Here is a 14402-nt window from a genome sequence, read left to right as displayed (position 1 = left end):
CTCACTACCTATTACAGTTTTGAAGGCCATAAAATGCCAAGATGGCACAAAACCCCCACAAATGACCCCATTTTAGAAAGTAGACACCCCAAGCTATTTGCTGAGAGGCATTTTGAGTCCATGGAATATTTTATATTTTGCCACAAGTTGCGGGAAAATTACAAACTTTTAATTTTTTTTTATTTTTTTTTCACAAAGTTGTCACTAAATGATATATTGCTCACGCATGCCATGGGCATATGTGAAATGACACCCCAAAATAAATTCTGCTGCTTCTCCTGAGTACGGGGATACCACATATGTGGGACTTTTTGGGAGCCTAGCCGCGTACGGGGCCCCGAAAACCAAGCACTGCCTTCAGGATTTCTAAGGGCGTTACAGTTTTGAAAGCCATAAAATGCCAAGATGGCACAAACCCCCCCCCCCCCAAATGACCCCATTTTGGAAAGTAGACACCCCTAAATTTAGGGGTACACTAGTGAGACTAGGTAATAAATGGCGGGTGCCCTGAAACTATAAAAAAAATAACTAACCAACCAGCGTCACCTGTAACAGTTATATGGTGATCACTGGTGAAAGGGTTAACTAGGGGGCAATCAGGGGGCTTTATGCGGTAGTATATGGGGGTCCCTGGCGCTATAAAAAGCTGCGGCGAACCTAAATACCTACCTGCCTAACTAGCGTCACCTGTGACACTAATACAGCGATCAGAAAAACGATCGCTTATTAGGCTGGGTTCACACTGGAGCGATGTGGGAACGCCACGAATGCGCGGCGGGTTCCCGCATCACATGCCTCCCGGCGGCAGTTCACACTGCCCTATGCGAACTGCTGGGAGTGTCAGTGAAATGTTAATGACACCCCCAGATCAGTTCGCATATCGCAGTGCGATCTGCAAACTCGGATCGCATGGTGTGAACACCCATGCGATCCGATTCTGCTGCGGACCAAAAAAAGGGTCCCGTGCGAGTTTGCGGCGGGTGCGACACGAATTCAGCCATACTATCTGTATGGCTGAACTCGAATCGCACAGAGATCGGATGTGATTTGCACTGCAGTGCGGTGCGAATCACATCCGTTCTCATAAACCGCTGCAATGTGAACCCAGCCTTAGTGACACTGGCGACGGGGGGTGATCACGGGGTTAAACCTTTATTGGGGGGGTTAGGGGGCTACCTTAGAACTAAAGGGGGCTAACCCTAACTGCCCTAACAGTTATTACAGTCACAAATGACACCCGCCGGGTGATCAGGGGGTTAAACCTTTATTAGGTAATAAATGGCGGGTGCCCTGAAACTATAAAAAAATAACTAACCAACCAGCGTCACCTGTAACAGTTATATGGTGATCACTGGTGAAAGGGTTAACTAGGGGGAAATCAGGGGGCTTTATGCGGTAGTATATGGGGGTCCCTGGCGCTATAAAAAGCTGCGGCGAACCTAAATACCTACCTGCCTAACTAGCGTCACCTGTGACACTAATACAGCGATCAGAAAAATGATCGCTTATTAGGCTGGGTTCACACTGGAGCGATGCGGGAACGCCACGAATCCGTGGCGGGTTCCCGCATCGCATGCCTCGCATAGGGCAGTGTGAACTGCCGCCGGGAACTGCTGGGAGTGTCAGTGAAATGTTAATGACACCCCCAGATCAGTTCGCATATCGCAGTGCAATCTGCAAACTCGGATCGCATGGTGTGAACACCCATGCGATCCGATTCTGCTGCGGGCCAAAAAAAGGGTCCCGTGCGAATTTGCGGCGGTGCGGTGGGTGCGACACGAATTCAGCCATACTATCTGTATGGCTGAACTCGAATCGCACAGAGATCGGATGTGATTTGCACTGCAGTGCGGTGCGAATCACATTCGTTCTCATAAACCGCTGCAATGTGAACCCAGCCTTAGTGACACTGGCGACGGGGGGTGATTACGGGGTTAAACCTTTATTGGGGGGGTTAGGGGGGCACATTAGAACTAAAGGGGGCTGACCCTAACTGCCCTAACAGTTATTACAGTCACAAATGACACCAATGCAAAAAAAAAAAAAAAAGCAATTGGTGTCACTGTGACTGGGGGGGCAGGGGTAATTGGGGGGTGATCGGGGGGTAAAGGGGGGGTGTGAGTGTGCCTGGCATGTTCTACTGTGTAGTGTAGTGCTTGTGCAACTCACCGATGCTCTCTCCTCGGTGCCGGAACGAAAAATACCGACACGGAGGAGAGAATACATCACTTCCTCTCCTGTGTTTACATTACAGGAGAGGAAGTGATGTCACCGGACATTTTCATTCGTCGGGAGCGATCGCGAGGGGGTGGCCATGAATGAATGGCCGTCCCCTCGTCCGGGATCGCTCCCGAACGAATACCGACTGCCGCAGGCACCGGGCGGGGGCCCGACCCGCGGGCAGGCAAGGACGTACATGTAAGCCCTTATGCCTGCCCGTGCCATTCTGTCGACGTACATCGTCGTGCGGCGGTCGGCAAGTGGTTAAGTGCCCAGTAGGCAAGTGGTTAAGCTAGTGCATTGTTGATTCACTTACCCTTTCCTTCGATTTCCCTTCTAAATGTTTTTTTTTTTCTTTGTTTTCTTTGTCTGAATTTCTCACTTCCTGTTCCTCCTCAGTAAGCTGTTCTGGCTGACTAAACGCCACTCTGATGATGGTGTGAAGTTTACTGAGGAGAAACAGGAAGTGAGAAATTCAGACAAAGGGAAAAAAAACATTTTAGAAGGGAAATCGAAGGAAAAGGTAAATTTAACAAACAATGCACTAGCTTAAAGGAACCTATTTGGAAAATAAAAAATTGAGCTTTACAACGCCTTTAATTTTCTCATTCATGTTTTAAAAAATGTATACAAAATGTATTATACAGTATATGTACGAAGGGTTAGCCATACTTACATATGCAGGCACTGCTTCCTTCTTTGCAGGGCAACAAAATGGTTGTGATTTGCAATTGTTCTTCATAATGCACATCTATGTCAGCCAATCTATTAAAACAAAGTACTGCCTACGTAGCTGACTTGTTATTGCAACAGCTTTTACGTAATTAGGAGAGGTCATAGCAGCCAATCTGTATATTAAATACAATAACAAAGGTATGGAAGAACAAGCATCTGCAAACTTGAGTCACATCAAAGCTTATTGTAAGAGCAAAATATGTTTACTTTTCCTGTGAGCTGCCCATACTCGGAAGAGACATTGGGTGTGTTTCAAAGCAAAAATTTACCCAACACTACTGGTGCGTGTGACCGTTTTTTCAAATACCTTTTTAACAGGGTGGATTTGATTAAAATCAAGTTGCGTTAAATCATGATTTAGCCCAGAATTCACATTGCTGCGGGATTGAAATCGTATGAGTTAGATTTCATTCCCGCATGTCAGTCCGACAATTTCAGAGACGTGTGTGGTTTCTTGCGCAGATGTCTATTGAAATTGTACCTGAAATAGTCAAAAGTAGTATGGAAACTACTTTTAGGAATCGGTGCGGAGCTGCAAAGTCAGCGTTGCATCGATCTGGACGGTTCCATTGAGGGCAAATTCTGCCGATTTGCCATGCAAACAACGTGTGTGTGTGTATAAAAAAACTTTTTATTTTTTAATGCTGGTAAAATTTCATTTGAAATGACGTGCATGGTATTGGTTTTGAAATGTAACGCCTATAATGGCAAACAAAGTTGCTCTATTCTTTGTTTAGCAAACACAAAATCTGTTTCTATTATGGGTGGTGCAAGTTGGGTTCCTGCTAGTGTGAACAGGTTCTGTGACCTAGGTATTGGAGACTGGTGGCTAATTTAGCACAGAACATTAATAAAGAAAAAGACGATCTTTGCCTCGTGGTCGCCGATCAGAAAATTACCAAAAGAAATGCTGAAATCATGTAAGTGTTTCATTTGGTTACCTTCATACAGATAGACCTAGTGTGCAAGGGGCAAGACACTGAAGCATTGGAAATTTTGTCAAGCAAGAAGGATTTAGTTTTTGAATTGTTTTGGAATGATAGTTCTGTGTTTTTTAACAAGATAACACTAGTTAGAGATTTCACAGAAGAAATATAGAGTGAAAAAAATTAATAGCAGTGGCTGACAGTTCTACAGTATCGCAGTAGCACAGATTTAAGTAATGAAGTGTTAAAAATAAAAGGGTAAGGGTATATCGGGAAATACAGTGCAGCACACATACCGCTTAGTACATGTAGTCCTGGACAGGAGAAAGAAGGATTTAAAGTGATTCTAAAGGCATTTGTGTTTTTTACCTTGCTATAGGGGCACTTTATACTATACTTTACAGCTTACCATAGGGGAACCCTGAAGGCAGGAGGAGCCAGCAGTATCGGTGGGGGACCCCAGAAGTGGACAATCTGCTCTGTGCAGGACCATTATTTAAACAAAAAAAATTCTGATGTTTACAATCGCTTTAAGGGCTCTGTACAGGGAAGAGCAGCACCTGAACTCAGAGAAGCTGGAAGGTAATATTAAGCCATTACAATTGCATTTAGAATTAAAAATTTACCAGTATTGTGCATTTTATTTAAAATGTATTATATCCATGTAAAAAGTCTCAGCCTTTAGTAGTATAGAGTGCCCCTATACCAGCGAAAAAAAACAAAAAAACTTCTGCCTTTTTAGAATCGTTTTGGCAAGAATCGTTCTTGCAAAACCAATCTATTAACCTTTTATGAGGAGGTGAGTTGCCATCTAGATCGTGGTGTATCTGGTTTTTGCAAAAGCATTTGACACAGTTCCCCATAAACATTTTACTGTACAATGTAAGGTCCGTTTGCGTTTACCATAAGGTGAGTACATGGATTGAAAACTGGCTACAAGGGCAGAGGGTGGTGATAAATGGGGAGTAGTCCGAATGGTCAGAGGTGGGTAGTGGGGTCCCCAGGGTTCTGTGCTGGGACCAGTCCTATTTATTTTGTTCATAAATGACTTTGAGGATGGGGTAAACATTTCAATCTCTGTATTTGCGGACGATGCTAAGCTAAGCAGGGCAAGAACTTCTCCGCAAGATGTGGGAACCTTGCAAAAAGACCCGAACAAATTAATTGGGTTGGCAACTACATGGCAAACACAACAAGGAGTACAAGGTTTAATGTAGAAAAATTTAAAATCAATGCATTTGGGCACGTCACATATACCTGTACCTTTTGAAATGCTATTTTTGACGGGCAATGTTAGCTCGACATACGTGACTTGTTATTCCTCATCTTTCATATACTTGACAATGTTGTATTTTATGTTTTCGTGTCTCTTGAAATAAAATATTTGACAAAAAAAATAATGCATTTGGGTGGCAAAAATATGAATGAAATCTTTACACTGGAGGGAGAATCTCCTGGGGGTCCTAGTAGATGATAGGCTAAGCAATGGCGTGCAATACCTAGCTGCTGCTAACAAAGCAAACAGAATATTGGCATGTATTAAAAAGGGGATTAACTCCAGAGATCAAACAATAATTCTCCCACTCTACAAGACTCTGGTCCGGCTGCACCTGGAATATGCTGTCCAGTTCTGGGCACCAGTCCTCAGGAAGGATGTCCTGGAAATGGAGCAAGTACAAAGAAGGGCAACAAAACAAATAAAGGGTCTGGAGGATATTGGTTGCGAGCACTGAACTTTTTCTCTCTGGAGAAGAGACGCTTAAGAGGGAATATGATTTCAATTTATAAATGCTGTACTGGTGACCCCACAATAGCGATAAAACTTTTTTGCGGAAGGGAGTTTAACAAGTTATGTGGTCACTCGTTAATATTAGAAGAAAAGAGGTTTAACCTTAAACTGTAGAGGGTTCTTTACTGTAAGAGCGGTAAGGATGTGGAATTCCCTTCAACAGGTGGTGGTCTCAGCGGGGGGCATCCATAGTTTCAAAAAACTATTGGATAAGCACCTGAATAACTGCAACATACAAGGATATACAATGTAATACTGACATATCACACACATAGGTTGGACTTGTCTTTTTTTTAAACTTCCCCTACTATGTAACTATATGTAACGTCCTTTTCCATCCCAGGACTACATGTTCCATGAGACATTGCTCCTCACACACTGACATTCAAATACTCAGGGACTTGCTGACCTGTATTAGCAGTGTACTGAGCTGCATGTGTGCTGTGCTGTGTATACTGACATGTATGGTAAGTGTACGGAGCCATATGTGTGCGGCACTGTATTTCCTGATATGTAAACAAATAATGCGTTCTTTATGCTGGTTGACCAACTAATTGATAATGAAAAAAGTTGACCACTAGTTTCATATTCAATTATGTTGATTAGTTGTTTCAGCCCTATTGGGTATACTTGCAGTGAAATTTATTACGCTCCGCCACTTTAACCGTTTTGCTGCCAGAGCTGTTTTTGTGTTTTATTTTAATTTTTTAATTTTTTGCACACTTTTAACCTCTTTCTTACTGTGCACTTGAACCCCCCCCCCCCCCCCTTCTGCCCAGACCAATTTTTAGCTTTCAGCGCTATCAAACTTTGAATAAAATTTGCGTGGTCAAGCTACACTGTACTCAAATCCTTTTTTTATTTTATTTTTTTCACACAAATAGAGCTTTCTTTTTATGGTATTTAATCACCACTTGGTGTTTTATTTTTTGCTAAACAAACAAAAAAAAGAGAGATTTTTGAGAATAAAAAAAGTTTTAGTTTGTTCTAAAACTTTGCAAGCGGGTAATGTTTCTCTTTCATTGATATTCGCTGATGAGGCGACAATAATGGGCACAGATAAGGCGACGCCGATGGGTGGCACTAATGGGCACTAGTAGGTGGTATTTATAGGCGGCACTGATAGTTGACACTTTGGGCACTGGTAGGTGGCACAGGTGGGCACAGAAGCCTCTGCAGAGGCTCTCCGTGATGGAGACTGATGTCCCTCTCACAGCCGCCTCCTGGCAAATTGGGTCCATGCTGTAGCCGTCTTTTGGCTATAGCGTGGGCGGGAGGTGGTTAAAAAAAAAAAACATTTTAGCCCTGAAGATTTCACAAACCCCAAAACATATATTTTCAGAAAGCAGACACCCTAGAGAACAAAATAATTGTTCCAGTTTTTTTCATATCACATATTCTTTTTTTTTTTTTTTTTTTTTTTTACAAAGAAAGTGTTTATTGAGTTGTACAGGGTACAAAATACATACAGTAGGCAAATAAAGCAGAGATACATCAAAAATACATCATGCTGGATGGGAGCAGGAGGTATCAGAGACCAAACGGATGGAGAGGGTACATTGAAGAGCTATTAACAGGGTCACAGAAATAGGAGTTAGAGCACTGCACTGAGGCAGATCGGTAAAGGAGCTACAAAGCATCAATGCGGTAAGTCCTGGGGAGGGGAGGAGGGGGAAAACAAGCAGGCTGGACACTCTAAAGGGCTAACACATTTGGGGTCAGGGATCGACCTCTATGGTGTTGCAAGTAGCTGCATTATTTAACCATATGTCCCAAATTTTCCCGTATTTAGCTGGGCAGCCCCTGTGTGCGTATATTTCCTTCTTATATGGAAGGACACCATTAATGGTAGCTATCCATTCTTGCATACTCGGGGGCGTCTCTCTCATCCATTTCCTTGCCACCAATAACCTGGCAATAAATAGTACCTCCTGTAGAAAAGTAATATGGGGCTTATCAAAATCTGGATCTGGGAATATCCCCAATAAACATTGTTTGGGGCACATGGTCAGGGGGGATCCCATCTCATCGTGTATAAATTTAACAATGTGGGACCAGTAATCATGTATTACCGGACAGGACCACAACAGGTGAAAAAAGGTACCGGGCGATCCGTTGCACCTAGGGCAGTTGGGGTCCTGGTGCCGGATTAAACAGAGCGAGGCGGGATGGGGTTATATAGGCCCTGTGAATGATGTACATTTGGGTCAGGCGATCAGAGAGTTTGGTAGACACCTTTTTACATGTATTCAATGCATCCTCCCATTCCTCATCCTCCAACAGTCCCACGTCCCCGACCCATCTATCCCTCAGTTTGTATGCAGAGGCAGTTGCTACGGGACGGAGAAGATCATTGTAGAAGAGGGAGATTAGTTTGGAGGGGTTCTGTCCCAGCAAGGTGTCTAGAATGCTCGTACGTTCCAGATTCGGGGGATGGTCCCGAAATTGGGTCTGAAGGGCGTGCCGAAGCTGGAGAAATCTAAAGAACATGTGGTTGGGGACGTGGAATTCATCCATAAGCTGTTGGAAAGATTTAAGAACCTGATTACTATAAACATCTGAGAGGTATGCCACACCCCTGGATAACCACAGGCCACAGTCTGGTATTGACAATAGTTCTTGTAGTCCCGGATTATGCCATAAGGGGGTATGCGAGTGCGTAGCGGGTCGTCCCAGCCTGCGCCCCACCAATTCCCATATTCTGCAATGGGTATGTAGCAGACCCTGGCGATTACGCAGCGCCTTCGTGTCTATTGGAGTTTTAAATAGCACTTGATAGGGGTGGGTGTACACAGCAGACAAGGAAGAGCACACTAGGGTCAGATACCGTTCCTTGTCCTGTTTGTCTAAATGAAAGAAGTGAGAAAGTTGTGCAGCCAGGTAATACAGGTTGAAGTCGGGTAACGCCGCGCCGCCTAAGTCGGTGGGACGTTTTAATATTTGCCAGGACAATTTTATGCCGGTTCCGCCCCCACACAGTTAAGGATCGCTTCAATGTCTTTAAAGGTTCGAAGGGGTAAATATATTGGAGCATGCCAGAGGACATATAAAAATTGAGGGAGTATAATCATTTTTATCAGGTTGATACGGCCCAATATCCCAAGGGGGAGTTTAGCCCATGTTTGTGTTTTGGTTTTAAGGGTCGCAATCAAAGGTTCTATGTTGAGCCTAGTAAAGTCTGCGGGGGAGCGGGTAATCATGATACCCAAATATTTCAGGGAACTTACCCGGATAAGGGGGAGGAAGCCTGTCCCGCCGTGGGAGGGCCAAAATCTATGGGGAGGATCTGGGATTTATCCCAATTAATGCGCAGCCCCGAGTAGTCGCTGAATACACTAATGGTGTCCAGGGCTGCCTGTAGAGATGGGCCAGAGTCCGCAAGGTACAGCAGCATGTCATCAGCGTAGAGAATAATTTTGTCATGTAGCTGACCATGCCACAGTCCTCCTATTCCAGGATGCGTACGCAACGCAGAGGCGAGGGGCTCCACTGCAATCGCATACAGGAGGGGCGATAGAGGGCACCCTTGACGCGTCCCCCTGGACAGGGGGAAAGCCTCCGAGACCCTGCCGTTAACAAGAACCCTAGCACTAGGGCTCTGGTATAACAGGCGTATCCAGTTGGTGAATTTGGGCCCAAAGCCAAATCTCCCCAGGCAGCCCCATAGGTACCTCCACTCCACGGAGTCGAAGGCTTTGGCGGCGTCCAACGACACCACCACCCTGGACCCCATCTGATCGTGGGTAGCCTGCAGGTGCATATGGAGCCTACGGAGGTTATGTGCAGTATTGTAGGAAGGCATGAACCCTGTCTGGTCCGGGTGAATGAGGGTCAAAATCACCCCATTCAGCCGGAGCGCCAGGATTTTGGCAAGGATTTTAATATCCAATTGGAGGAGGGATATTGGGCGATAGTTTTCCGGGAGTTCGGGATTTTTGCCGGGCTTAGGTATCAATACGATATATGCCTCGCGCATGGTCTGTGGTAGGACACCGGTGGAGTAGATGTGGGAGAATAGTTCCTGCAATCTAGGGAGAAGTGCCGCCCGGTATGTAGTGTAAAATTCGAGGGGCAGGCCGTCCGAGCCAGGGGCCTTGGAGGGCTTAAGGTGAGATATGGCATTAGTTATGTCATCCTCAGTAATGGGGGCGTCAAGCAAGTCTACTTGGGGTCTTGTCAATGTGGGTAGTTCTATACCAGCTAGAAACGTTTCAATGTCCTCCTGGGATCTGTCATTGGTAGAGGAGTATAGGGATGCGAATAGGGAGCGAAACTCTCCCGCCACCGCATCGGGATCTGTAATCAAGTCTCCGGTCGGGGAGCGAAGAGAGACCATTGTCGGTGGCCTGTGGTCCAGGTGCGCCAGGTAGGCCAAGAGCCGCCCCGCCCGCTCCCCAAACTCATATGCTCTTTGCTTATTGTAAAAAATCTTCCGTTCGGCGTTTTCAAATAAGATTATTCACAATACGGGTCTGCAGTTTTAGTTTATCGGCGTTAAGGGGGGAGGGGTCATTAGAAAACTCCAGCTCAGCCGTTGTTAGAGCCTGTTCCCAAGTGGTTCACCAGGCGGAAGAGGTCTTCCTGTATCTGGCTATGCGGTGGGCTAGTGTCATACGGGCGTGAGATTTAAATGCGTCCCACACAACCTCAAAAGGGGCCGTGCCCATGTTGGCCTGAAAAAACACATCCCACTCACCGCCCGCCTCCTCCAAATCTGGGACTACTGTTAACCAAAAGGGATTGAGTCTCCAACTATATGTTGAGGGTAGGGAATCAATGGAGAGCTCGATCCAATAGGGTGAGTGATCCGAGAGAACTCGGGGGCAGAACCCCACCCCCCCCCCCCCCCCCCCCCCAGCCATGGAAGAAGGGACCGGGAAATAAGGATAAGGTCAATACGGGACATGCTGTCGTACGTCGCGGAGAAACAAGAAAAAACCTTATCAGTAGGGTGACAGTGTCTCCAAGTGTCCACTAGGGACAGCTCAGAGAGAAATTTCCCAAAACGGGTGCCCGAGTGTGTAGATGGGTTCATCGGGACTGCCTGCAACCTATCCAGCTCTCTGTCCATCACATTGTTAAAATCCCCCAGCCAAATAGCTGGTATTGTGGGGAATTGAGCCATGAACGCCAGCCCTTCTGTGAGAACAGCGAACTGGAAAGGCGGCGGTATGTATATCGCCAATATCAATGTCTCTAGACCACCCACCCTAGCATGTAAGAAAAGGAACCGGCCATATCACATATTCTAACGGCAAAGGTCTAGGAAAAATTAAATTTCTGAAAAAATGGTACATAACGTAAATGCAATAAAATACTCCAGTGTTTTTTTTTTTGTAAAATGTAAAAGATGAAGTTGCACGAGTAAATACCCAACATGTTATACCTTAAATTTGCATGTGCCTGTGGAATGGTGACAAACTGCCCCCTATAGGTTATCAGTTTAGCGTTATGGTTGAACTCTGGTGCTAGAAATATATTGATCGTACTCCGGTGTGCGTGGGAGTAAGAGGTTTTTTTTCTTTTTTCTTTTCTGGGGCGGGGGGATTTTATGTGCTTGGGTATAAAGTTTTTTTGCACATCTTTTGCTATTTAAAAAATAAATAAATCCTCTTGTTGTTTAACCACTTCAGCCCTGGAAGAGTTTACCCCCTTCCTGACCAGAGCACTTTTTGCGATTCGGCACTGCGCCGCTTTAACTGAAAATATATTGATCGTACTCCAGTGTGCATGGCTCCCAAACAAATTTTGATTTTTCGATTTTAGTATTTGATCACCCCTGCGGTTTTTATTTTTTGCGATAAACAAAAAAAAGCGACAATTTTGAAAAAAACACATTATTTTTTACTTTTTGCTATAATAAATATCCCCCAAAAATATATATAAATTATTTTTTTCCTCCGTTTAGGCTGATACATATTCTTCATATTTTTGGTAAAAAAAATCACACAAAAGTGATTGGTTTGTGCAAACGTTATAGCGGTTACAAAATAGGGGATCGTTTTATGGCATTTTTATTAATATATATTTTTTTTAAATGGCGGCAATCGGCGATTTTTATCATGACCTCCGACATTATGGCGTACACATCAGACTTTTTTTTTACATATTTGGGACCATTGTCATTTATACAGCAATCAGTGCTATACAAATGCACTGATTCCTGTGTAAATGACACTGGCAGTGAAGGGGTTAACCAGGAGGTGGCAGTGTAGGGGTTAAGTGTCCTAGGGGCGTGTTGCTAACTGTGGGGGGCGTGGCTGTGTTGTGCACATCTGATCTCTGCTCCAATCACAGGGAACAATGATCAGTGTTGCTAGGCAGAATGGGGGGATGCTTGTTTACTATAGCACAGTGATGGCGAACCTTGGCACCCCAGATGTTTTGGAACTACATTTCCCATGATGCTCCACTACACTGCAGAGTGCCAGAGCATCATGGGAAATGTAGTTCCAAAACATCTGGGGTGCCAAGATTCGCTATCACTGCTATAGCATCTCCCCGTACTTCCTCTCCATGAGACGATCGCGGGTATCCCCGAGGCGATCGAGTCCCCGCGATCGGACTCATGGAGCTTCTTGCGAGTGCACCCCCACCGCCTCTTAAGGGACAACATACAGGTACGTGATTCTTCCTGTACGTGCCCTTCTGCCGACGTATATTGGCGTGAGGCGGTCGGGAAGCGGTTAAAACACATGCACCAGAAAGGTTCACCTGCATAAAAATTTTGGTTTTATGTCACATTTTCAGCTTTATAAATATAATAGACCCCTAGTATTAATACACCACTTGGTCCGCAGCAGGGGTGCAGGAACCCTTTAAACGTCTTAGCACAGAATATAGACAAAAAGATTCTGAATATCTGCTCTGCATGTCAGCGTGTCCTGAAAGCAGTCGGGTTTACTGCGCTTGGCAAAGAGGAAATTAAATCTGGTAATTGCCTGCAATGGCTTAAATTCATGACATAAACAAAGGCCAAACGGCTATACACCAAGGGTCTTTGTTCCCTTGTAATTTAACTGGTACTATAACAGTAACATATCTGATTTGTTTATAGCTTATTTAGCAGCTAATCCTTTATAAAGGCAACTAAAGCACAAATTAAACCTTTCTTTGCTCTTAACTACTTTATGGCTTGCACAATTTATCTAATTGTTTCCAGAGGACAGCTGCAGAAAGTGTATGGAATGTGCTTCTAAATTTGTAGCATCATGTAACACCTTTCTTTTTCATTTAAAGTTGCATTTAAAGAGGAAGTAAACCCTGATGGGTTTACTTCCTCTTTCATTCCCTGCAAAGGCAAAGCATAATGGACTACTATGCATCGCATAGTAGCCCATTATGTGTCACTTACCTGATACAGGAGCCAGCGAAGTCGCCGCTGTCCCCTGTAGTCCGCCGCATCCATCTTGCTGGTGGCGTCTCGCAGCTCCGCCGCTGTCATTCGGCGAAGCCGCGATGACGTCACTCCCGCGCATGCGCACGGGAGTCGACACGCGCGGCAGCTCCATTCTTGGAAATGCCACGCTCAGTGCGCCTGCGCGCCACTGTCTACGGCGCATGCGCCATAGACAGCGGTGCCCGTTTTTCGGGCAAATATCTCCTAAACCATATAGGTTTAGGAGATATTGCTTGGACCTACAGGTAAGCCTTAATCTAGGCTTGCCTGTAGGTCAAAGTGGTTTGTAAGGGTTTACAACCACTTTAACATGTAAACTATATAGTTACAAAAAAGAAAAAGTAAAGGGCCACAAAGGGGCTGGGGAGTCACCAACCCCTGGGACTTTTAGGGTATCAAATCAAAACATTAACAAAAGATTAAAATAAAATAATATAATTTTATTAATATTATGCAAAAAGATTTTTTAATATAAATTGAACATTCATAAAAACAATAATAATTTTGCCTTATTGGTGCATGAACAGGCGTGTTAACAAAATTGACCAAGATTTCAATTAACCATACAGGAAAAACAGTTTTTCCTGTATGGTTAATTGAAATCTTGGTCAATTTTGTTAACACGCCTGTTCATGCACCAATAAGGCAAAATTATTATTGTTTTTATGAATGTTCAATTTATATTAAAAAATCTTTTTGCATAATATTAATAAAATTATATTATTTTATTTTAATCTTTTGTTAATGTTTTGATTTGATACCCTAAAAGTCCCAGGGGTTGGTGACTCCCCAGTCCCTTTTTGGCCCTTTTACTTTTTCCATAAATATTGGGACGTGGTATCTGTGCCGTTCAGATTCCTTTTCTCTCAAAAAATTTTTTCTCTTAATGTCTATATAGTTACAAATTTTATTAGGCAAAAACTATCATTGTACAGTTTTACCAAATGTTGACATACCAATAGTACTGGCCAAAGCAGTCTCCTGTCTATGGGCAGCAGCAGATGTTGCCAGACATCCACAGCAGACAGGTCTCCATATATAGTATGTTGTATGGGAGTCTGGTGGTGCCAAATTAATATTATTTTAGGACTTGACTGCTGAAACTGTTTGAGACTCTTTTTCCACCAACTTCTTGCCTCAATGACCTGATATGGTTTCTTTATAACCAGGGTACATTCTTCTCTCTTCCTCCAGTGCTTGCCATATCTACACATTTCTGAATATTAAGTATTGCATTTCCATACATTATATTCGCACAATATACCTCTATGTGGTCATAGTGTAGGGTTTGTTATATGCCCTATTAAAGTGTTTATTGATGTATTGATCTACT

The 14402-nt window shown here is 44.1% G+C and overlaps 1 protein-coding gene across 3 annotated transcripts in view; it reads left to right on the top strand.

The window, feature by feature from the left end:
* TNFAIP8 (TNF alpha induced protein 8) overlaps positions 1 to 14402 on the top strand; it is a 149434-nt gene that overhangs the window by 70806 nt on the left and 64226 nt on the right. The window contains exon 1 of one of the 3 annotated variants that reach the window (XM_077462221.1): positions 3848 to 3875. The exons of 1 other annotated variant lie outside the window; for it this stretch is intronic. In XM_077462221.1, the coding sequence (XP_077318347.1) occupies positions 3863 to 3875 (13 nt within the window). In that variant the 5' untranslated portion in view covers positions 3848 to 3862. Of the gene's footprint in view, positions 1 to 3847; positions 3876 to 4381; positions 4464 to 14402 lie in introns of those variants that run through there. One more of the 3 variants, XM_077462217.1, reaches the window with a different exon arrangement.

Source organism: Lithobates pipiens, unplaced genomic scaffold (genome assembly GCF_037356315.1).
Source record: "Lithobates pipiens isolate NorthernLeopardFrog02 unplaced genomic scaffold, aLitPip1_a1.2 Scaffold_3, whole genome shotgun sequence".
Taxonomy (NCBI): domain Eukaryota; kingdom Metazoa; phylum Chordata; class Amphibia; order Anura; family Ranidae; genus Lithobates; species Lithobates pipiens.
This window is presented reverse-complemented; position numbering and strand designations above follow the sequence as displayed.